The 25,295-nt window shown below is 37.8% G+C and overlaps 1 protein-coding gene and 1 pseudogene across 1 annotated transcript in view; both read right to left on the bottom strand.

Annotated features, from left to right (window-relative positions):
- COPB2 (coat protein complex I subunit beta 2) overlaps nt 1-23,592 on the bottom strand; it is a 28,713-nt gene extending 5,121 nt beyond the window's left edge. The window contains exons 1-15 of the mRNA XM_016207072.2: nt 23,489-23,592; nt 18,788-18,925; nt 15,531-15,617; nt 15,200-15,326; nt 14,176-14,324; nt 12,636-12,782; nt 10,256-10,355; nt 9,467-9,609; nt 9,033-9,232; nt 7,598-7,708; nt 5,660-5,748; nt 5,466-5,572; nt 4,278-4,421; nt 3,511-3,641; nt 2,978-3,185 (exon numbers count right to left, since the gene is read on the bottom strand). Of these exons, the coding sequence (XP_016062558.2) occupies nt 2,978-3,185; nt 3,511-3,641; nt 4,278-4,421; nt 5,466-5,572; nt 5,660-5,748; nt 7,598-7,708; nt 9,033-9,232; nt 9,467-9,609; nt 10,256-10,355; nt 12,636-12,782; nt 14,176-14,324; nt 15,200-15,326; nt 15,531-15,617; nt 18,788-18,925; nt 23,489-23,491 (1,884 nt within the window). The 5' untranslated portion in view covers nt 23,492-23,592. The remainder of the gene's footprint in view (nt 1-2,977; nt 3,186-3,510; nt 3,642-4,277; nt 4,422-5,465; nt 5,573-5,659; nt 5,749-7,597; nt 7,709-9,032; nt 9,233-9,466; nt 9,610-10,255; nt 10,356-12,635; nt 12,783-14,175; nt 14,325-15,199; nt 15,327-15,530; nt 15,618-18,787; nt 18,926-23,488) is intronic.
- Nucleotides 11,471-12,246, bottom strand: LOC107532605 (vesicle-associated membrane protein-associated protein A pseudogene; annotated as a pseudogene).
- Nucleotides 23,593-25,295: the final 1,703 nt, after the last annotated feature.

Below are 25,295 nucleotides of genomic sequence, written 5' to 3' on the forward strand. Positions count from 1 at the left end.
CAGGGTGGTCAGGACGGAGAAGTACACAGCTTCCAGAGTTGTTTGGCTGGACCTTCAGAACGGCTGTACCATCCTGTCTAAAGCATTTAAGTCCCCAGGCTATTCAAGCTCCTCCCTCATCACCCAAGAATACAATATAAACCACGCATCCCGAGTAAGCTGCCCTCCTCTTCCCGGGCGCTGATGGAGACAACATGAAATCTAAGAGTGGAGGGTGGAAGGTCTACGGAACTAGCCAGGTACAGGCAGGGACAAAGCAGATGAAACCAGCTGAACTAAATACATTTACTGCTGTTTTCCTCCAAATCTCCACGGAAATGACATTAAAGGGCTTCTTTTTTAAAGGTATAAACTCCCAAAGACACACAAAAAGGCAGAGGATTCAAAAGGTAGTAGCAAAATTTGGAAAGCTGGAAAACTGGTAGTGGGGTATAAAGTTTCAGTTAAAGCACTAGAGAAAATTCATCCTAAATCAGGAGTGAAGACAGCATAGAAAACCACCCAATTCACACCTCATAATCCCCAAAGATGTCCTGTGAAGGGTAGTGCTAAAACAAATGAACAAAACTGCCTGAAAGGCTATATAAGAAGCCTCACTCCTCTCCCTCACACCCCTTGACCCACACACGAAACACAAGGTTTATTCTTTGACGAGGGTCTCTGGTCTCAGATATACCCTGCATACCTGGAGGAGAGAGTCCTGAGTTAAAAAACCCCACCAAGAACAGGAGGTTATGAAAATGGATGTTGAGACTAAATGAAATACTGCATACTGAGACACTACGCTGTTTTCTACTTAGCCTCCAGAATGGTGGTGACTGGGAAACTTCTCTGTAAGCTCTAACCAGCCCAAGGGGTATGATGTAAAAATACTAAAATGTCAATGAGGGCTACATGTCAGCTAGAACAGTTCCTGGATAATGCTAAGTGCTCATTAAATGAAGAGTCATTAAATTCATTAGATAAAGATACTGACACTGAGGGCCCCCAAACAAATGGCCCAGCCACATCACATATTGTGAGTCCATATCCAGTAGCCCAGCCACAAACTCAGACTTTTTGATCTGCTTCTTAGATCTCCCCTCTTAAATGAGTACCCAAGGATCATCAGACACCTGAGAAAAATCCCTAACAAGAGAGATCACAGCCGGTTGTCATGGCTCAGCAGTTGAGCATCAACCTAGGATCCAGGAGACGAAGGTTCGATTCTGGGTCAGGGCACATGCCCGGGTTGCGGGCTCGATCCCCAGTGTGGGGCGTGCAGGAGGCAGCCGATCAATGGCTCTCTCACTGATGTTTCTAGCTTTCTCCCTCTCCCTTCCTCTCTCTGGAATCAATAAAGACATATATAAAAAAAAAAAAGATCAAAATGAACCAATAGCAATAACCGGAAAGAAGCCTCCCATGTAGGGGGGCAAAAACCTTCAAAACAACAACAAAACTATCACTCATATCCTCAGAGAAAGAAGAGAAACTTTACCCATAAACAAGATTTAAAAAGCCAAGAATAACAAAATGAGAAAACCAGTTCAGGAGGTCCAACATATGAATAACAATTCCACAAAGAGAGACTATATAAAACAAAGGAAGGAAATCATTAGGGAAATGATTTTTAAAACTCAAAAATGAAGGATCTGAGTTTCCAATTAAAAGAGCTCATCTAATACCCAGCAGAAGTAATTATAATGGACACCTTTCAAGATCCACCATCCTATCTCAGAACAATAGGGACAAGATCCAAAAAAGCTTCCAGGGAGGAAAAACAGATCATGTATCAAGAATCGGGAATACAAATGGCTTTAGACTTCAATAACAACTAGAAAGAAGCTAGAAAACAATAAAACAATGTCTTCAAAATTCCAAGAGAAAAATCACCTCCAACCTCAAATTCTTTATCCAGTTAAGTGGTCAATTATGGTACAGGGTAGAACAATTGCACTTTCAGATAGTCAAGGTCACAAAAAATTTATTTACCACTAATAACCCTTTTCTGAGGAAAGTACTGAAGGGCATGCTCCAACAAAATGGGAAGTAAACCAGGTAAGAAGAAGGGGGGATATCCGAGAACAGAAAACCAGTTTCAGACTGAAGCTGACTAAACATACTGAAAGGGGATTTTAAGGAAATCTGGAGAACCAGCAGAGTAGAGAATAACCATAAGTACATAAGACACACACACACGAAACAACAAAGTTTAAAAAAAAGATAATTATTAACTTCAGGGAAAACAAAGTGCATAAAGGGAAACATACAATACACCACAGGGCTCAGTGTGGACAGTATTCACATGGCCGTAATAACGTAAGCATCAAATACTGCTCTAGTCAAACTCGGAACTGCTCTGGAAGAGTAAGGAACAGGAAAGTGGCGCGTATGTGGTAGAAAAGGGGGGAAAGGTGGATAAATCCTCCTCTTCTGTAGAGTGGGAAGTCATAAAAATGCCTAGAGCTGAGAAACAGCAATCTAAGCATGCTGTGCAGAATGTGGAAATAAACACCAAGAGTCAGCTAAAAGAATTACAAGTGCTTACCTCTAGAGAGTAGGAATGAGAGAGGGAAGAGAGGACTGTTCTTTCTTTAAGGCTCATAAAACTTCATGCACATACAACTTTGGTTAAAAAACATTAAGAAAAAAGTGTCTCACGGTGAATTTTATGTTATGTATATTTAACCATAAAAAAAAAAGGCTGCTAGGAGAGATGCAGCATAGAAATGAAAATACTATATTAATAGAATGGCAAATAAGTCTACAAAAAGGAGACTGATGATCACCCCCAACATTTAAATGGGGTACCAGGACACTGAAAGGAGAAAGGAGAAGGAAGAGTGTAACAAGTGACTTAAATTTGTAGGAAAACTCCACTGCCACAAGGAAATCAGTGGCAATCAAGAAATAAAGTTTTTCAAAATCATACTAATATTCTTTTGAATTGATTTTTAAAAACACAAAAATAAAATAAAATAAAAAACCCTCTTACCTGCTTTTCCAAAAAGTGTGCAACTCTGGTCCTTTGTTCTTTTGGAATGGTAGGAAGGACCTTATCAGCCATGCTGAAGTCCCTCCGCATGACAGCCGTCTGGTATTCCAGCACTGAAACCAGTAGGGAGTAGCTAACGATGTTTAGTTCTTTATCCCCCAGGTAAAGCCTGTTGTCTTTAGGAATATAGCCCAGGAGATACATCGTTCTGCGTTAGAAACAGAAACTAACTTAGAAGCCCATATCAGTACACACACACACACACACACACACACACACACACACACCCCACCCCCGCCCCCCCTACCCCCGCCCCCCCCACCCCCGCCCCCCCTACCCCCGCCCCCCCCACCCCCGCTCAAAAATCTTTCCATTTGATTGATGTAATTTTGGTTAGCAATTGCCAACCTACTAAAACTGTGACAACGAAAAATCAGGCCTATCATTCCTACAAGCCAGCAATAGGTTCTGTTTAAAAAGTATAGTTTTAAATTTAGGACACTTAAGGCAAAAGCAAAACAATACTCAGCTACCTGTCCAAGTGGGCAATGGTGACTATTTCTCCTCCAACATAATAATTTAATCTGTTCACAGAACTTGTGTAAATGAAGCAGTCGCCTACCCATAGCCCTGTTTTCACGATTTCCTGAATCTCACCAAGAACCTACAAGAAGAAAAGAAAGTCTATTATTACCTTAGTCAGCATTAAAGATCTTGTCAGTAACAAAAACTGGATACAATTAAGATAAGGCAGAGAGAGGAATGCAAAGCAAAATCCTATTTCAAGAAAAAAAGTCTATCTTTGGAATATCTATAATCTTCCTTCATTTAAGAACAGAACCCTGGATGAGTATTTGTAATGTAAAATCTCACTGCTGTGTCAAAGCTGTGATTTAAAAAGTGTTGATATAAACTCCTAACACGCATGAAACTGGCATAATAAGTATTTCATAAAATGTTCCAGAACATCTCCACAATGGATGATTTATCTACCATTTGAGAGCTCATTTAAATCACTCTGGCAAAATTGTTTTAAGACCAAAACACCTTCTAATTTCCTTACTTAAAATAGTACAGTTAGTCTGAGGATTTCCTAAAATCAAAGCTCAAATTTCTTTTAAACACAAATACTTTTAGACTCTGATCTTTGAGCCAAGATTTTAATTTTGGCATTTTACCATAATTCCTTAAATGCTATTTCCCCAAACCTAATTTGTACTAAAATGTTAAAATGACTGAAGTTCTGTTATAAGAATATAATCACTTAAAAATATATCTAAAGTTGTGCTGATGCAATTACCTCAAAGGCATCTTCAATGCCATCTTCAGTGACTCCCTCATGTGTTTCCTGAGCAGCCAACACTTTTTCCGACAGATACTTAAGGATAAAAAATGACTCCTCAGTGGCAATACAGACTAACTCTCCAGAATCAGACCAGAAAATCTGTACATGACAAAAACACAGACAAATGATTTTGGATTTCTGCGTGGATATGATAAACTGCATACACTTTGCTTCTTACAAGATTTATATTACATTAACAAGTATATATTTAACAATTTAATGTAGTGTGCATATACATATATTTGGGAAGATGGGCAGGGCAGTTCTGTTCTATTTAGTCCAGAAATGGAAAGAGGTAAGGGAGACAGGAAGGACAGCTGTCCACATTCACTAGATGTGCTATAATTTAGAGGAGCAGCAGCCCATTCCCTATTGTTCTAGAATAGTGTTTCTCACCCTTCCTATCAATTCAATTCCAACCCCCCAAACTTTTTTAGACAGTGTTTTCATAATCACCTTCCCCTATGAAATTTTAATTCCACAGATACTTTCTGTATGTTTGTCCATATATAATACATAAACATACAGTATATACATTACATGACATATATATACATATGAATACTTACACATTCTAGATAAAAAGTTAAGATTTTTTTCACCCCTCACAAACTTTTGTCCCCTTTGCTCACTGAGAGTGCATGCTCTAGAAGACAGAAACAGATCCCTAGGGAGGTGGATTTGTCTCCAAAGATAATCTCCTAACAATGAAAGCTCTCAAAGCAGAAGGCAGTTCCAAAGGTAGAAAACTTTCGTTACTGGAGAGGGACGGTTACCTAAAGTTTAAACAGCCATTATCAGGTGAAGTATGGAAAGACTATCTGAAGTGAGTAGGGCTTTTTGGGCCTTTCCAAGTGAACTCCCTGACTTCTTGTCTTCAAAGAATGCTTTTTCACTCAGTCAGAAGCCACTGAAGATATGAAAAGCACTTGGCATTTGTATGACTTTTTACATTTTTCAAAATGTAAACATCTATTGCCTTATTTTAATACAACTCTGAGTTTCTAAGTAATACTGAGGTATTACTGCGCTATGTCCAAGACAATGGAACAGGGACAGTAGGGTACAGGGACCTTTCTTGGCCTCAGGGACCCAGAGCTCATCACAAAGATGCACATTCTAAAAACTATGGAGGGAACTCACATGTTTGGGCTGAATTTCAATTCTGCGTATGAGTTCTGTATTGTCCCAGTCATAGAAAGCTAAGCCATTTACAGATCTGACTCCCAATAAGAAGCCTCCATAGATACCTAAAAAGAACAAAAAGGTTTTTATTTAGATGTTTTTCGAGCAATTAAAAAGCTTCTAAAAATGTATCATATATAAATAGCACTCACTTTCAGCTCCAAAATCTGGTTTAAATGATTTTTTTTCCTTAAAATTCTTAAATATCTTTACAACACTGTTGCTCTCTCTTATTGCATATCTGGGGGGGAAAATGAAAGGCAAACAGCATTATTATATACTAAACCATAATTCCACCAAATATTACAAGTATCCTCAAATATACTTAAGTAGTGATTAAACAAAAATATAAAATATTTAAAGATTTGCTAATATAATTTTTCCTTAAGAATTCAGTGAACTCATTACAGTTGGGAAAATTATGAATGGGTTTCACACTATTACACAAATTACTAGGGCTTACAAATTATTTTAGAAACTAAAAAGGACCTAAATGTCTATCAATAGGTGAATTACTAACCCAACTGTAGTATATTTGTACAATGGAATACTACTCTGCAAAAAAGGAACCAGTTGCTATCCATGCAACAACATGGGTGAATCTCAAAAACATTGCACTGAGCGAAAGCAGCCAGACAAAAGAGTGTATACCATGTAACTCCATTTCTATAAAACTCTAAAGAAGACAAATCTAATCTATATGGTGACAAAAAAGTAGATCAGTATTTCCCTAGGGCCAGGGAGTAGGGGCAGAGTACTGACTGTTAAAGGAAAACATGGTGATTTTTTTGAGGTGACAGAATGTTCTTTACCTTGACTGAGCTGGTGGTTAACGTTTGTATACATAAGCTTAAATCCACTGAAATGTACACTTAAAATAAGTATTTTGTATAAATTATACCTCAATAAAAGTGACTTAAAAAATAAAAAACTTTTATAAGTGGCTTACTAACCAGTCATGTTTGGCAAAAACTTACAAAAATTGCATATATTCAGTCCTCTGCCTTGAAAGGAGGAACTGCGGCCATTGCTAAATATTCAAGAGTATTCACTGACAAGTGCTGTGCTCAAGACAGAAAAGATGGTGAACAGTGTCTTGGATGGATAAAGCTGAAAAAGGGAACTACCAAACCAGAGGCAGCGGTATGTTGAGGAGGGCAAGGCAATGCATGAACTATAATATTGCTTAAGATGATAACAAAGTACCCTTTAGTATATGGAACTGTGCATGAATGAGTGTATTTAGGAAATTTATAAAAAGACCAAAATAATTTGTTACCTCTCAGTGAATCTTTTTGTTAATTTTTTTAATGCATCTTATTACACAACACTGAGGCTTAAATTACCCATTGTTGGAGCCAGAGGCAACACAAAATTTGGGAAAACAAAACTAAGAAAACTGAAGATGTAATTCCATGTGTGCTGTGAAAATTACCAAAGCCCTAATCTAATGTTTATTACATTAACCAAACTGGAATCAAAAAGGAACCAGTCACAGGCTTTCTGGTATAATAATTCAGAGTTAAATGTTTTTTTCCTGATTTTAGTAAGAACATTTTATGAACATTATGAATTCAGATAGAATTTGTTTTATTAAAAATGGGAGGTAATAGCAAAGAAAATGCATTTTTAAAAAGACTCAATGAAGTTCTCGTCAAGATGACATCAGAATATAGCATCTCCCCAGACTGCTCATAAAGGAGCAGCAGCACTTCAGGACATCAGGTCAAAGGGTCACCCCAGGTCACCTGCCAAGGACCTGATGTGAGGGCTTACTTTGCTTTGAGCCCATAAGCACCAGGCCCTGCCATGGGCTCCCATCAAGGAAATGGGTGCTGAGGCCCCAGTTAATGGGATGGTTAGATCAGTTTGAGGGAGCCAGCTCAATACTAAATATAGAAAGAGCGAAGGCAGCTCACACTGCATAGCTGCCTCTGACTCTAACCTTGCAACAGGCAGCTCTGTTGAGAGCTGTTCTTTAACATGGAGAAGCACAGCATACACTGGGCCTCAAGAACCTCTTTAACTCAGCCACACACAGAACAGCATTTGCAATCAGGGCAAGCTGGATTATCACCGAAGCTACTTACTCTGAAGAATCATGGGCCCATGCAAACTCCTGGGCAGACCCAAAGCTCTTGTTTCTCAATGCCATTGCTGTGTAGATGATATACTCACCATCACCACAAACCACAACAAACCTGGAAATTATAGAAGCCAAGGAGGGAATCAGAGGAACAACGACATGTACAAGAAACAATGATTCATATTCAGAGTAAAATATTTCCAATAATAAATGTTATTTCAGTTAACTGTTACAATAGAACCTAGTATCTTTTAAAGTTACACATTTCTTTGAATACAAACCTAGATATAAATATTCTACCCAACAAATCCAAACGCAAATTATGAAAATGGGGTCAATGCTGTGGTGGCCTTCTCTTACAAAAAGAGGAGACTGGGAACAGGAGGATGAGAATGGCTGGAGATGCACTGGGAGGACTCCGACAATCCAACCAGTATTTGTTGAACATCAAGATGCCTAGCATTTTGCTCATTACATTTACACCATAAGAAGGCACTATTTTGTTGCAAGACTATCTTCATCTTAAAGCTGATCATTTAAGTGAGTAAAAATATTTCACTCCAGTTTTCAATGACTGTTAAATTTATCATAATAAACAGGATATTTTAGCATTTAAATAATGAGTATAAATAGAATGCTGCAACTAGTCAAAATTTTCTCAAGACATAAAGCAACTCTCTTTGAAAGTTCTAATTTAGAACACTGTGTTGGCTGCTACTGGATTGCCAAAGGTAAAATGCAAAACTTACAGGAAAAACATTTTATGAAATTAATGAGAAAATATGTAATGTGTTGTTAATCTTCATAAAAAGAGTTTATTACAAATAATTGTGAATATCATTTACTAAATGAGGCAGCATAGTTGGTTTATATACTTTGCCTTTTTTTAATACTCAGGACAGCATTACAAAATGCCCAGATCTACTCTAAAATACTTTTTAAAGCTCCACAGGCTTAAATTCACTGGCTAACAACTCTTTTTTCACAAGATGTTTGGTGACTTATAAGTCTTAAGGGAGGAATAGTACTGATGGTTCAAATACCAGGAAAGAAAAAGGATTATTACCAATCCTAAAACTTCTGCAAAAGACATATATGTATCTCAGAGTCAGCAAATATTGAGAGGGCACCTACTAAGCCTCAGGGTAAGACACGATCCTTGCCTTCAGAGGAGCGCAAGGACACAAACCCAACACATTTGAAATAAGAGTAACTGTTCAAAATTGTGTGGTGGGACCAGACAAGGCAGGCAAATATGCTTTACTTGGCATGCCAACTGGATCCAGTGATGCATATGGCTGCCTGCAGCTGTGCTGAGGATTGTGAGGCCAGGGCAAAAGCTCAATGAGGGATTCCCACCACAGCGCTGACCCTGTGGCTATCCAAACCCTGCTCTAACATACGTAGAAGCTCATAAAGAGATTTTGGTGATGGCTTACCGCCCATTAGGATTGTGCTGAATAGTCTGAGGGTATATTTCACAACTGCCCATATCCTTTACTGCCAGTGGCAATCTTTCTCCATCTTTAATTTCAGCATCTCCCATTGCTTTCAGGTTGGCCTGCTGGACTTCTGAATGCTTGGCCCAAATTATCTTTCCATTGGCATCCATGGACATGGCAGGTTCCTCTCTACCAAGCTGGAAGAATGACAAGTGACTCTTAGCAATGAAAAGGAAAACCCAAACCACAACAAAATAAACATTTCCTATTTCCTTTCTTCCACTTCAAATCTCCAGTGCTTAATCTCTTGCACTTAATAATAGCAGAGTCCAGTTTAACAAAACTGGTGACTTGGAAAATGACTGTGCTAAAACACAACAATGCTTCCCCAATGTCCATCTACTCAGAGAGACAGTATAATTAGCAATTACCTTAACAATGATACTCCCTTCATCATAGCCCAAAGCGACATTATTGGACCCTCTCAGACTGGCCACACACCACACTCTCTCCATTCCATAATTCAATGTGCTCTCAAGGCGATACGTGCTTGAATGCCATATACGCACGGTTCCTGAAAGGAATGTGAATACTCCTTTTTAATTTCAACATCCAACAATGAACTGTGTCAGGTGAACCAGAAACATGGAACTCTTTACATTCAAACAGAAAACACTTCCTGGCAGCTTAATCTTTTAAAATCTATAATCTATAAGTGATTTTATAAAGCAACATAAGTAAATTAGTAATAGAAAATTTATAAGAAACTAAAACTAAGAAATGTAATTTTATATGTGAACTAATAACAGGATTTCCTGACTACAGTGCCTACTGTGTGCCAAGTGCTTTATACATGTGATTTCTTCTCATACTTTCACTACGATTCTATGAGGTAGATATGTCTGTTCCCAATTCATAATTTGCTCAAAGCACACCATGAAGTGGCAGAACCTGAATCTGACCCCAGGTTTTAAGCTCCAAAGCAAAGGCTTTTTCAGTTTTTCTCTAGGACTTCTAGATGTCCTCTTATTTAAGTAACTGAGTCAAAATACATTAGAATGATGATGATAGCCCTTTACTCTTTTATAGTTTAAGTAGTCTACACTAATAAAAATATTAAAAATCCTTGGAAAACTCCAATTATAATGCAGGGCTCTACCTGACTTAAATATCCACTTAGTAACTGTAAGCACAGGAATAAACATACATTTGCAACTTACCATCTTCTGAACCTGTGATGATGATTGGCAACTCAGGATGAAAACTGGCACAAGACACATTTTGGGCATGTCCCTCCAGTGTCTGCACACATGTTTTATTCTGTAATCAAGACAAAGAAAACATTTTTATTAGTGAAAAACAAGGAACTCATCCTAAATTTTGCCAGTGCACAGGTATATTATAAATTATAGTGGTTATAACAACCTAAACAGTATTCAGTACAGACATTTTTAAAATAGAGTTACCTTGTGTGTACATATGTCCTCTAATTATTTCATAGTACAGGTAAATGTAAATATCACATTTAAAGAAACACAGAACACACACACACACACACACACACACACACACACACACACACACACACACAAGATCTCTGGTTTGCATCTAAGAATTGCTTCCCCAAATTCCTAGATAATGTCTTTAATGCTTTTATTCCATATTTAAATATAAAACTGGTTTTCTAGGACTCATTTTATTAACTGCTTGGAGAAACTTTTAGTGAGAAACAAAAGTAAATTTTAACAAAATCTTGAGGATAAAAACTATAGTAACAAGAGTTCACAACTAGGCTTATGAGTCTATGTGGCAAAATGGTTGTACCATGGCTCCTTCATGACATTATTCATTGATCTGCTAGCTTTCAAATATTAATGGAAGTCTGCCAATGACACTAGAGGATGTAAGAATTCACTTTAATTAAAATGTTAAAATTTTCTTTTATCTCTTAACAGTTTTATTTTTTTATGTTAAATACCACGGGACAGGACTGTAAAGATGAAAAAACTCAGTCAACAACTGCCTCACAAGGGATAAGAAAAATTCTGTCATGATATTGGCAAAGGTAAAGGAAAAAATTTACTCTGTAAGAGGTACCATTTCCCCATAGAATGCCTCTTGGCACTTCCTGAATGAGTGGGGTTAGCAATCTAAATAAATCATATTTCAAGAAGTAAGAGCAACAGATAAAATTTAATGGGATTATTAGATTAATATTTACAAGACTCTGAACAATTCTTGAACTCTTATTAGAACCACAAAGAACGAACAATTCTTTATGAATTTCATAAAGGACTATATGGGCAACTGACATCTCCTAGTGATGATCTGGTCATATACAACTCGTCCAGTAGCCGAACATTTGTTTTTATTGTGCTTTTCTAACCATAAGAGATTAAAGGCAAAGCCTACATAATAATATAGCACTGGTGACATTATCTCTGAAGGACATAGTGGAGGTCGATTGGGGTTTATCCAGACCTGCTACCTTTCTGAGCCTTAAGCCTTCATCTCTCAGGTGTCAATTTTCTCCTGAGAGCTTCATCATTTCTCCCTGAAGTCTTTTACACTCTTCCATAAGTTTCCCTGTTTCAGCATCACTGAGTGAAACACTATGTGGTTTTCGTGTGGGCCCATCTTGTTTAGATGCATTCAGTGGAACAGCTTTGCTAGTTCCATATCATTCAAGTTATCATTTTCCTTGGGCATTTCAAAAATACACCTCAATTTAGAATTAATTCATCAGATTTTGCCTTTTTCCACACAGCTTTCATATCTGAAATGTTCGGTGGAACAAAAATTGTCTGTACCATAAACTTGTGTTCACTCTTCATTGGGATCATAGTCAAAAGGCTGGTAGCATTACTGAAACAGTCACAGTCAGCCTGGGTCAATAATTCCACTGTCAGACCTCACACGGTACCAACAAGGTGCTGTAGTCTTCACTTTGAAACATACTTTTCTATACAATGAATTTAGCAACTTAAGGTTTGTAGTGACTACATCTGTAAAGGAGCCTTTGAATTTGAGCTCTGTGGGAGGGTCAAGCACCAGGATCTGCTTGTGCTTCACCATGGCCCCAGAGGCAATTGCCATTGGAGACAGTGCAAATCAGGATACAAGTCCACAGCGGCAGTTTGCTGGCTGGGGACAGGCCACAGCTCAGCCAAACTTTATGATGGGGCCAGTTCATGTCTCCTGCACCCCAATGTCCACTGCTATGTTGCAGGGTTGATGGGCCACCAGCTGGGTCAGCAGCTCTGGATCTCACAACTGACTCAACCCCACATCAGCCACTGGGGCCATACACGGTGGTGCGCCATGTAAGACTTTTGCATGCTTATGAGTGCACCCCCGCAGCCAGGAGCCTAAAATTTCTAATTTCTACTATTAAATAAACATGACAGCATTTCATTTTTAATTGTCAGGCATTTTTTTTCATTTTTATGGGGAATTCTGGGACCATAGTTTAGGTACAAATACTGAGGCCTTAAGTTATTATGCTATGAACAGAGGTCAATAATCCAAGTTTTAACTATCCTGTAAAAAACAGTAAGAAGCACATCTAACATATGGCAAGTAGTTATAATAGAACTGTACCTGATAGTCCCATATTTTAACCAGACGGTCATCTGCACCTGAAATGAGGTATGGTTTGTCACCACCACTGTAGTAATCAATGCAATTCACGCCTTTCTCATGTCCCTCCAAAGTGAAGTTTGGTGATGAAGAGCCCAGCTGCCATACCTTCAGAGAACAACAGCATCTACCAGTCAATATGGGGTCTTGCTTTTCAGAAGACACCTCTGCCACACCTCTGACATATACATAAAATGTGAAAGCCCAGGAGAGAGAAGCTAAAAAAATGTCCATTTTTCCGCCCATTTGTTTTTGTTCCTTCTCACTTTACCTGAATTTCCAGGGGGCAGAATCACTATGGTGTAATCTGAAAACACCAATTTCTAGGCTTTAATCCCCAGAGATTATGATTCAGTGGATCTAAACCCTAAGATGTTCAGGCATATAACATTTAATACTAAATTGTCAAACAATTAATGTATAACATTTTTTATAAGTTAAAGGAAAAAGATGTTATATAACTATAAGCATATATGTGTAAGCAAAAGTTAATGCAATATATCATTTTAAATCTATGCACAGAGATATTTTAAATATTTTGATGGAAAAAGGAATATGCCTACAACACATATTTGGCATCTAGTACAGGAAAGGCACTGTGCTGCTTGCTAATGAATGTCTGCCTCGGGGAGGAGGGTGACACACAGTTCCCGCTCCAAACATCAACATTTGAGGGGATAAAAATTTCCAAAGACACATTATTATTCAGTGTGAAGGCCACTGAGAGGCAAAAAGCAATGGATGAATGGGATGAGCATGACTGCCTCTGTCTAAAGGTGAAATGGATGTCTGAAGAGAGCCTCTCAGAGTAAATAATTGTGCTAGGCCTTGAAGGATGAGTAATTCACCAGAGGAAAATAAATAAAAAAGGGAGAATAAAGAGTATTGCAGGCAGGGGGAACAGCTAAATACGGTGAGATTTTCTATGAACATTCATGGAATCTCTAGAGAATGGTGACTAGACCAGGGTTCTAGGAGATATCTCATAATATTAGCTGAGGCTAGTCTTCCGCACTAGGCATTTGAATTTTATCCTTAGGTTGGCAACTGATAAGACAGAATCCATGTATTAGAAAGATAACTGGCAGCGGTATGGAGAAATGGAGTAAGTAAAGGAGAATGGAGGCAGGTAAAATTTAAATAAAAAAGATTCATAATCAGCAGAGGTCAACAACAAACATACTAAAAGGAGAGGAAATAGTAACCTAGAGAAGATGTGGGCATTTTTTAATTTCTGGGTTTGCAGGAGTTTAAAAGTCTTACAAAACATTGCTTCCACATGGAAAAACACTCCTTCATTAAGAAAACAGAGTTGCCACAATATTTTTCCAAACAGACTATGCCTTTCTGGATCAAAATGAGAAGTCCTATTTTGACTTCAAAATGAGCTTTCGAGAGAAACTTCTAAGATGGGAACAACTTTATGGGCAGCAGGTAATAAAATATCTGAAACAACTGTATTTTACCAATAATCATAACTAACAAATAGGAAACACCCTACCTTGATAGTTCTGTCCAAAGATGCGCTGGCAAACTGATTGTTATCTTTGGGATTGATCACAATCTGCATAACATAATGGGTGTGTCCTTCAAACACTTGTGAGCAAGACCATTTTTTATCCCAGTCCCAGAGCTTAATAAGCATGTCATCTATGCCAAAAGAAAGTCTCAAGTTAGTTGCAATTTCTATTTCTTTCATTCAGAAATAAGAAGTCTCTCTATGCCCTTTAAGACAGATCTAACATAAACCACACATTTCATGAATTACAGAAATAGTATCAGAATTGAGATTTTTCAAAATCCTTATTTACTCTAAGAATAAACTTAACACTCTACAGAAAAGTGGAGATAGAGAAATTACTAATAGCAAATATAAAAATTTCATGGAAAATTTTAAGACTGACTCTGGGCTTTACAGAATGAAAAAGGAGTGATGCAAGTTTAATTAGAATACAAGTAAGACTGAACAATGATGGCAATGACTGTTAGAGAATAAGCATTTCTCTTACACTACAAGATCAGTTTTAAAACTTCTGAATGGCTTCTCAATTTTTAATTTAAAAATGTTTCAAAGAGCTACTACCAATTCAGGGCAACTTGTTTTAACTGCCCTCCAAAAGGTCCACTGTTTTACACATAATACGAAGGAGCAAACTAGTCTGAATATAAAGGTAAAACTGACTAGGGTATATACGGCAATCTGCCAAAAGCTCGCTCATCAGCATGTAAATGAGCTTTCAGCATGTAAATGAGCTTTCTGTTCAGCAGATGTTTAAGCATCTAGACCTTCAGGTGTTCCCTGTCAGGAATTAAAGCAATTCTGCTATACAAATCCTAAATAGAACTGATATTTCATTAAAACATAAAAGCAAGCAGCATCGATATCAAGTTAATGGATTTAAATAGTTTAAAGGATGCTTGGAATCAGAACTCTACTTCTAACAGTAGTTAAGAACTGCATGTCTCACTGACTGAAAATAAATTACTCAAAGAGATGCACATGACCAAAAGGAGTCACCTCTTACCACTGCTAGTCAGAATGAAAGGCTGGGTTGGATGAACAGCGATACAGCGGATGTAGTCTGAGTGAGCTTCAAACATATGAACTCTCTCCAGTGTATTGTAATTGAACACTCTAATCTGCATGTCATCCTAGAAATGGAAATTTTAAAACTATCATTACTGTTATGAAGTAAACTGCAAGAAAAATAATACTACAGGCTTGAGGTATAAAGCCCATGCTTCAAAACACTGCACTAATTTGCAAAACAAATCAACAATCAAAATTCTGCAACTCATTTATATAATCTTTGGCCAATTCAGAAAATGGAAGTAGAAATTCATGTAATTACTTACTGCTCCTGTCACAACCCAATTCTTCCTTGCAACAAACTTTGCAGCTCGAACAGGAAGATCACACACTTCAAATGTTTTCACCAGCGTCTTTAAAATTTAACAAGAATATACACTTTGAGTTATGGGAAAATAACTGAAAAATCTATTCTGTTATATTTTAAACATCTAATTACTTAGATCACTTCTAATTTAAAAATATTCTCAGGCTAAAATACAAAAGCTCAAAATTCAAGTTAAAAAAATCAATCATTTATTTTTCTTTAACAGGTTCAAAATTAAAATACTTATAAAAGTGAATGTCCACAAGATGGAATTCCAGATCCTGTGCTCCAGTCCTTCCCTTCTTCTCTCTCTAGCCTCATCCTTGGCTGCTCCCAAACTTACCTTTGCTCTTGTTCCCTCTGCCTGAAAACCTGCACACAGCCTTATACTTCCCTTTCATAACTTAGCACCTTCATAGTTACATGTTTAATGTCAATCCTTGCTGCTAAGCTCCCTGAGGGCAGAAATCTTGTTCACCACTGTATTCACAGGGCCTAAAACAGTGACAGGGAAACAACCAGTGTGCTATAAGTATTTGCTGAATGAATAAGCTCCTAGTTACTTCTTTTTAAAGTAAAACCCATAAACTCATAAAATAAACTCATACACAAGATACAATTCTTTTGTACACTTTAGCGTATGCTTCCATACAAATGTTACTTCTTTTTAGTGAAATATGACAGTGATATAGACGTTCCCTCAAGCTGCTCCAAAAGGAGTGATATACACAGGATAAAGTCAGAAACTAGGAGACACTCCTAGAAAGAGCAGGGATGAAAGCATTTCTTTGCTCTCCCACTGAGATTCCTTGTTCTCAAACTATCATTTTTCAATCTCTCTTTTCGTACCATAGAGTAATAAAAACAGTACATCTTAATGATTGATTAACCATGTGAACTAAACAAAAAGAATAGAGACTATTCTGTCAGAACTACTGAGCCTACTACTCTGGCATGGGAAGCTTCTTCAGACAAATACTGAATAATTGGGGACATTAGCTCCAGCCTGTATAACTGCTACCAGTCTGAGAACAGAAATGCAATCTATAAGATGACAGACAAATCCACAAAAGCTCATGAGAAGCCAGTAAATCCAGGGATCTGATGAGCAGTAAAAATAAAGCAGCTGTAGAGCAAACAGTCGAGGTTCAGGTCCACATTAAGTGCTGTTGCTGATACAAATGACATGAGAGCTGGTCTCCACACTCTAAAAGCTAAACAATCTAAAGGGAGGGAAATGCTACATACTCAACATATAAACACCCAATGTAAGTTAGGAAAATAATGACTAACACACCCATCTCACACACAATTTTACCTAATTTGATTTAATCCTTTTGATAATCTTGTGATGTAGGGAAGGAAACAATCTCATCTTCATTACAGATAAGTAAACTGAGCCTCAACATGGTTAAAAGACTTGCCCATATTATTTAATTAGCAGAATGGCTTCAAATTCTAACATACTGATTTTTTTAATCATTGTAGCCACCACCTTATGTATATAGTATCTCCTTATTTGAAATTCAAGTACATTTGAATTTACTTCCAAAAATCTTTTTGCCTTTTTCAAGAATTTTGCTCCCAATATACATGAGTGGTAAGTAACTCCTGTTGGTGACAAATAGAAAAAAATAAATATATCAGGGAGAACAAAAAAATAGATCAACCATTCAACAAAGACTGAGCATGCACTATGAGCTGACTGCCAGCTATGTGCTTGAAGCAATAGTGGGAACTAAGACTAGGGTAATCCCTGCCCTCACAGTACCTTCTTTCTAGAAGAAAAAAGAAAAATTAAACAAGATATTACCAATGAGATAAATTACAAAAGTGCAAGAAGATGGCCTCGCAGGAGGGCACAGAAGGGTACAAAAGAGAAAAACCAAGGCAAAGTAGACGGCCCAGGTAAAGTTAAGTTATGCTACAGTAAAGCCTAGAGAAAAATAAGGGAAATACACCAGGACTTTAGAATATACCACAGTGAAATGACAGAGCTGAGAGATGGCTAAATGGAGCTGACAGAGGGGATCCCTAGAAAGAAATAGCAAGTGTGGTGGAGGTCAGGGGAAGCATCAACATATCTGCTAAGCATAAAGTCAGACCGGTTTCAAACACTTGAATGAAGAATAAGACCAAAAAGAAAAAAAAAACCCACCACCATAAAACAGAATGCATATTATCTGCATCAAGGCAAAGGAATTCACAAGGTGAAGATTTGAAATTGCAGAGGACAGAAATCCTGAAACAGAATATAGTAATAAATGGAATGTTTACTATTCATTAGTTCAGCATATAATTATTGAGCACTTACTATGTGTCAAGTAATATTATAGGCACTCAGAGCAGAAAACAAAGTCTTAATGTGTATAAAATGTCACCAATGGGGTCTTGATTTAATGTGCAGTTATTACTGTTTCATTGATATAAGACAATGACATAAGACTGTAAAGATGTTTTTAGGTTTACTTCTGACTTTGGTTCCCTAAGCCTATTTTTGCTATCTTAAATTCCTCAAATGTGAATTTTATCTGTATTTCAATAACTTAACCTTGGGCATTGAGGATAATTACTGTATAAGCAGACACATAACTATATGATATAGTGCTGACTATATGTTCTCTACTTTGAAAGAAAAAGATTAACGATGGTCAAGAAAGGCTGGAAAATATGAGATAAACTAATTTGAAGGATACATTATTTACTCATATGAAAAAGAACAAAACAAGCATCGAAGGCAAATATTCTGTAAAATGCATATTCTCAAATGTGTAATCAAAAGCTGACTACAAATATTTCTCTGATATAATTTATAATTTGTATAGCTGATTGAAAGTTATCTACATATCATATTCAGCACTGGGGGAAAAATAAAATTAAATATCCCATTCTTAAGACTTGAAATATTCAATGAATGGAAAATTAAGTACTATTAAAATATGTTCTCTAGAGCAAGTACTCTTTATATTGGTGTCGGTTTCCTTAATCTCAAAGAAAAGCTAGTACTACCTACATACGAATTTAACACTTAAATACTGTATAATACAAGCCCAGAACAGTGTCTTTCACAAGCTATGTTCCTTTTTATTGAAAATACTTCATACCAATTTGAGAAAGCAGTCTGTATATAGCTTTTGGACTCTGTTATATCTCTTCTCTCTCATTATAAGCACAGTCTAACACAATATTTCTAATAAAGTCCTTAAAAATTCCTACCTGGGTTTCATGATTCCAAACGCACACACTGCCATTGTAAAGGCTCGCCAACATCCATGGCTCTGTGGGATGCAAATCCACACTCTTAACTCGATCAGATCGAGCAGTTAGCTTTCTTTTGATATCAAGTCGTAGAGGCTAAGAAGAAACATTAACAAAAAATTAAATTGCTACGCCAAATAAAATGCTTGAGATTGTAACTAAAAACAATGTATTAACAGGCCTACAAAACAATTTAGTTTTTGCTTTGCTAAATTGTAGATAGCATCAAATCTAAATGTTTGGATGGAGAAGTAGACCAAAAACAACAACAAAAACCCAGAATGCATATTACCTGTATTAAAGCAAGGAATTCACAAAGTAAATTCTTCTACTTCTTCACTCAAATACACAAAAATATGAATATTTAAAAAATTTTAATTTACAGCAGAAGTTGTCACACATTTTGGTCTCATTTATATTCTTAAAAAATTTTAAGGACCCTAAAAAAGCTTTTTATATACGTTGCATCTATTGATATTTACTATGTTAATAATAAAAACTCAGACAACTTAAAATATTTGTATTAATTCATTTTCAAACAAGAATAAACCCATTTCATGTTAACTTAACACTTTTATGAAAAATAATTATATTTTCAAAAAAAAGTTAGTGAGAAGAGGGGCAATGTTTCACATTTTTACAAAACTTTAAATTCTGATTTAATAGAGGATAGTTGGTTTCTCATATCTGCTTTGGCTTTCCATATGTTGTGATACGTTTTGTTGATATATATGAAAAAAACCCACAAACAACAACAACAAAACCCACCTGGCCTCAAAAAGATATGGTTAGAAAGAAAGAAATATTTTAATATATTTTTTCAAATAACTGTGGATATTCTTCTTTGATACACACCAAAACTTAACAAGTGGTAGTTTCTTAATGGTTAGTTGAAATGTGAAATCTGAAACCATACAAATGAACTTTTTATACTTTGTTACTTAAAATCCACTGGTTTATTCTCTATTTTGAATTCATGGGTCCATTTTTTATAACATCATGCATTAGTCATTTGGAAAATGTTGGTTCACTGAATTATGCAGATCTTCCACATGCTGACTTATTTTATTATACAGTATCAAAATCTCATTCATTAATATCACCATCAACCTCAACTGATAAGTTTTTAAGTATTAGAAACCTGTTAAGGTCAGTGATAGAAGTTTTCTAAAATTCTAACTTTCATTGGAAAGTTCTAATTTTATTATCAGCAACAAATACTGTTAGGCCCAAATAACTTCTGTCAGTTTTTAGAAAATGTATGCCAAATAATCAAGTCTGAACAACCACAGTTTGTCAGCCATTGTTTCAAGTAAAGCTAGCAACTTAAACAGTATGCAACAGAAGTGCTTTACACATTCTCATTTCATCACACAGAATAACTAAAGGATGTATACACAAGTGTTCAGATGTGATAAAATAATTTTTACTGCTTCATCAATGACATTCTTTCTTTAATGGGGGCTGAGTGAGAGAAACATCATGGATTGGTTGCCTCCTGAACGCACTCTGACTCAGGATAGAGCCTGCAACCTAAGTATGTGCCCTGATCGGCAATCAAACATGCAACCTTTTTTGGTATATGGGACAATGCTCCAACCGAGCCACCTGGCCAGGGCATCAATGACATTCTTAGTGAATCTGGCTTTTTTTTAAAAAATTGTGTGGCAGTGAAGAATACACTATCAGTACAATTTGGTGACACTAAGCTGACAGTTTTACCTTTCATTACTTTTACAGCATCAGTACAAATATCAACACAGTGAAAAAGGCCCAGATTGTCTATTAGGAAAATAGTTTTAATTTGTGGACCTTCTGATAAAATATGGGGGACTCCTATGAGATCATGGCCACATTTTGAGAAGCCTTGGTTATAGACTACCTAGTAAAGAAATATAAAATATCTACTAAATCACAATTTCTGCCCATGTTATTAGTGTCACATAAGAAAATATTCTTAAGAGTGACTCATAAAGTCTTAGTAACCCTAAATTATAGTATTATTCAAAATAGTATGGTATTGGCATAAAAACTGTCATAGATCAATGGAACAGAAAACACAGGCATAAACTAGCACATATACGTGGTCAAGTAATTTATGACAAAGCAGCCAAGAATGCACAATGGGGAAACATCAGTCTTCAATAAATGATGTTTTATTGTGTACCAGGAACCATGGCGGAGGCTTTCACTAAGCCAGCACATCTCATACTTTTCCTCTACTAAATAAGGGAATTGGACACTTACAAACTGTGTATATTTTATCGTAAAATATTTTAAATAATTAATTAGTGAGCAAAAGTGATGCTCTAGGAAGGTGGGTCAGGGGACACTGAGCAACCCCAGTATACCTTTACCTACCCCCAATGCACAGATCCCAGTTTCAAAAACACAGCCAAGAGCTCTTGCTCTATTTCTCCCAACACTTAAACGACTGCTTTGAATGAGACATTGTACTAGGCACCCTAGAATACAAAGATGATTAAGATACTCATACTCTAAATGTCTCCCTTCATCTTCCAAAAGCTGAATTTAGGACTCAGCTGAAATGCTACTGCCACCAATTTGATCTTTTGATTACCCTAGCCAGAAGTATCCTTTCCTATGGGATCCTATAGATTAAATTTTAACCTTTAAAAATGTGTACACGTCTTTTTTTAATTTCTACAGTAGATGTTCCTTCAAGGGCAGGGTCATTGCTTATTCATGTCTTTATCTCCACAGCACCTTCATAGGTATACCATGGAGATACTGAGAGCTGGTTCCAGACCACTGCAATAAACCAAGTCACAAAAATTTTTTGGTTTCCCAGTTTTGGTTTCACATAAAAGTTATGTTTACACTATACTGTAGTCTATTAAGTGTACAACAGCACTGTGTCCAAAAAACAATGTACATACCTTAATTTAAAATACTTCATTGCCAAAAAATGCTAATCATCTGAGCCTCCAGCGAGTTTTAATCTTTTTGCTGATGGAGGGCCTTACCTTCAATTTGTTAAAAAAACAGTAGTTGTGAGGTACAATAAAGCAAAGCACAATAAAATGAGATATGCCTGCATTTGGATACGGGGATTTAAAAACAGACAGTACCATCCAGGTCTAGAGAATCATGGCGAATTCAAATCTGTTCCATCATTCATTTGAAATGTGCAATAGTGGGCAAGTTTAACTTGTCTTAGGCTCGACAAAGAGAGTGATAATACAATGATCTATCTCTTAGTGTTATGAGAAATAAATTTAGTGTTAAACAGAACAGTGCCTGGCCTGTTGTTTATTTATAACTCTCTCCCCCAGGTGTTATGAGAATTAGGAGGCAAAAGTTTAGCAAAATGCATGGAAATGAGTAAATGAATAAATTCATTTATGGTAAATGAGTAAATGAATGAATTCATTTTGTATCTCACACAAAAGATGTAAAATGCGTTAAATTAAGGAAATATTTCTTTATAAAAATATATTCTTAAATGCAAAAGAAAACTAAATTAGGCAGAGCCAAGGGACTTTTCCAAAAATGTCCATTATTAAAAGCACAGCACACCCCAGACCAGAGAAGGTCATTGGTAATATGAGGGGTATAATTAAGGAGACCTGAAGTCTTTCTCAGGGGCTCATAACCTGGGGACCTAAGAAAGTTCACGGATGAGCTTGGGGAATGGGGTCTCTGTGAGCAAAACGACTGAAATTCAACGCTGTGCTTCTCTATGCATTTTTCTGGGAGTATCCATAACTTCACCAGGTTGCCCAAGGAATCAACCTCTGTTGTAGTTCTAACTGCCTCAATTAGCCTCATACAAACTTAATTTTAATTGTCAGATGAGGAACCTGGACTTAATTCCTAAGGTCTTCAAGTTCCAAAATCTTTTAACCTGAGCTTTATAACAAGAAAAAAAAAAAAAAAAAGACAAAAATGTTTAAATATAAAATACTGTCTTTCTTACATTTTTTCAGAAAGGGTATTTTCACACTACTGTAATTTTTTTTTTTTCTTATAATTACACACTTGTAAAAAAGTATTTCGAGGCATTTTTGTGGGAGGGTGAAAATAAAAAAAGTTCTATCGAGACTGCCATCCTTACCAGCCACCACACTTGCAAGTGCAGAAAAGCAGCCCAGTTTTATATAGTCTCTCACCCTTCTTTCCCCCTCAGGAACCTAAACCAGAATCTCAAAGCATTTGAAATTCCATTTTTAACGCCACATACACTTTCTTTCTTGCTTCTCTGCTTAAATTCGTAGTTTGTGGTCAGCACACACTACACCAGGAATAAGTTCAACCTGAGCGCAAGGCCAGCTGTCACCGTTTTAAGGGCAGAATGAGGGAATTTTGCCAAAGCCTTCCACAAAGTCCGTTTTCGGCCTTCTGTATTTCCCTAACCCACGGATCCCGCTGCAGACTTCAGGAGCTCCGCCAAACGCCCCAGGCACCCGAGCAGTCAGGGACCCCTCAACTCCAGGTACTGCTTCCCCAAACCACCCCGGACTCCTGGGTCCCACCACCTCCTCACGCATTCAAACTGGACCAGGACCCCACAAGGCCTGAGGCAGTGGCCGCGGCGGGATCCCAGGCCGCTTCTTACCGCGGCCCCCCAGTCCAGGACTCCCACGAACTGGCCTCAGCCGAAGAGGCCTCGCTCCCTCCTGCAGGGTCTGCACTTACCATGGCTCCGTCGGTCCGAGCCCAGACGCCCTCACTTGCAACCGGCAACACAGGCCGAGCCGACCCACGGACCCGCTGACCGACCGACCCACCGACTGACGTGGAACTTCCGGGAAGCGATTCTCGCGATAGAGAGGCCGAGACTCGAGCGCCTGCGCAAACTCGAGTAGGACTGACGTCTCCCAAGCCCCTCCTCCGCTTCCTCGGCAACAGGGCCCGCCCACCTGCGCCGAGCCCCTCTAGGCGCCGCGTGAGCAGAAGGGGTGTGGCCTCGGTCACCGAGGGCTGTGTCCCCGCAGGGCTAAACCTGTACGAGAATCTGAAAACCGAGAGATAAAAGGTTGGGAAAAACGAAAAAATTCATTTCGGCTGGACGCTGAAGCAGGGGGCGCTCCCGGCACAGAGGATTTGTGCGCAGAGGCTGAGAAGCGCTGCGGGGCCTGCTCGGACTCTGGCTAAGGGGGCGGGGGCCGGGGAGGTGAAGCTGAGCTCGGAGCCCGCAGCGATCTGATGGGCTCGGGAACGCGGCTCAGAGATTCCCTGCGGGCCCCGGACCTGGCGCGGAGCGAGGCTGGGACTGCCTGGGCCGGGCTCTGGGCGGGGCTCCAGGCCTCCGAGGTCAGAGGGGAGCGAAGATGGGACCACCCAGCTGTACATGATTACCTTTTATTGAGCATCGACTGTGTTAGTCATTAATTTAACAAATGTTTAATCGGTCTTCGGCTGTGTACCAAACTTCCCTTTCAAATCCTCACATCAAATCTGAATTATCTCCATGTTACTGATGAGGAAACTGAGGCTCAAAGAAGTTGTGTCCTGGCCCAGGCTGCATACTAAGTGGTAGGAGAGTCAGGATTTGATCCCAGACTGATACGTCCTCAAAGTCCTGTGATTTCTACAATATCAAAGTATCTTTTTTAAGGCAGTTGAACTATAAGATAAAGGACTGTGCCATAGGGGTTACAAAATAAAATACGAGAGAGTTTGCCTACCACCCTTCACCCACCTATATTTCTGCTTTAGAAAAAAAAAGTAAAAACATCGTGGGCCAAATAAAACTTGCCCCCTGGCTACATATAAATGAGTACCTCTGGCCTGAGAGAAGCCTTTGAGTTTTTTAAACCTTTAGATTTTCAGAAAGGCAAAAATAAATAAAAATGTGTGTTCAAAGTGATATTCAGAGGAAGACTGGACTCTGCATCAGGTAATTTGGCTTTTAGTAGGAGCTTTGCTGCTGATGTGACCTCTTTGTGGGCCTCAGTTTTCCTTATTTAAAAAAAAAAGATTAACTTGGATAATTTCTAAAGATCCTTCTGTTTCTATCAATCTGTGTTTCTGTTCAGTAGTAGAAAGAAGAGTGGGTCTGGAACTTGATTTTAGTTGCAGCAGTGTGATGTTATGATATGTAAATTAAGACTTAATAATTGAATACTTTGCTTATGCTTTGGAGTATTTGAGGATCACAAGAGCTGAAAATTTTACAAATATGAACTATACTTAATTCACTTGAATGGTGAAGCTTCCAGTATTTCTGATTCCTGAATTCTTTTGCACTTGAACAAGTATCTTCAGGCTTGGCATAGTACCAAGTAATACAAAATAAAAAGATTAATCATCTTTACTCTCAAGGAATTCAGTTGGGAATACCTAAATCCGTGGGTACCAGTACCCAGGGATTTATCTAGCTGGTATTGATGAGGGGCTGAACCCCCAAGTGTCACACTCACTTTGACTTTTCCTTTCTTTTTTTTTTCCCACTGCAGTTAACCAACATTGTTTTGCAGTTGTGCACTGTAAATTCATTCTA

The sequence above is a fragment of the Miniopterus natalensis genome, chromosome 15, assembly GCF_054644295.1.
Source record: "Miniopterus natalensis isolate mMinNat1 chromosome 15, mMinNat1.hap1, whole genome shotgun sequence".
NCBI lineage: Eukaryota > Metazoa > Chordata > Mammalia > Chiroptera > Miniopteridae > Miniopterus > Miniopterus natalensis.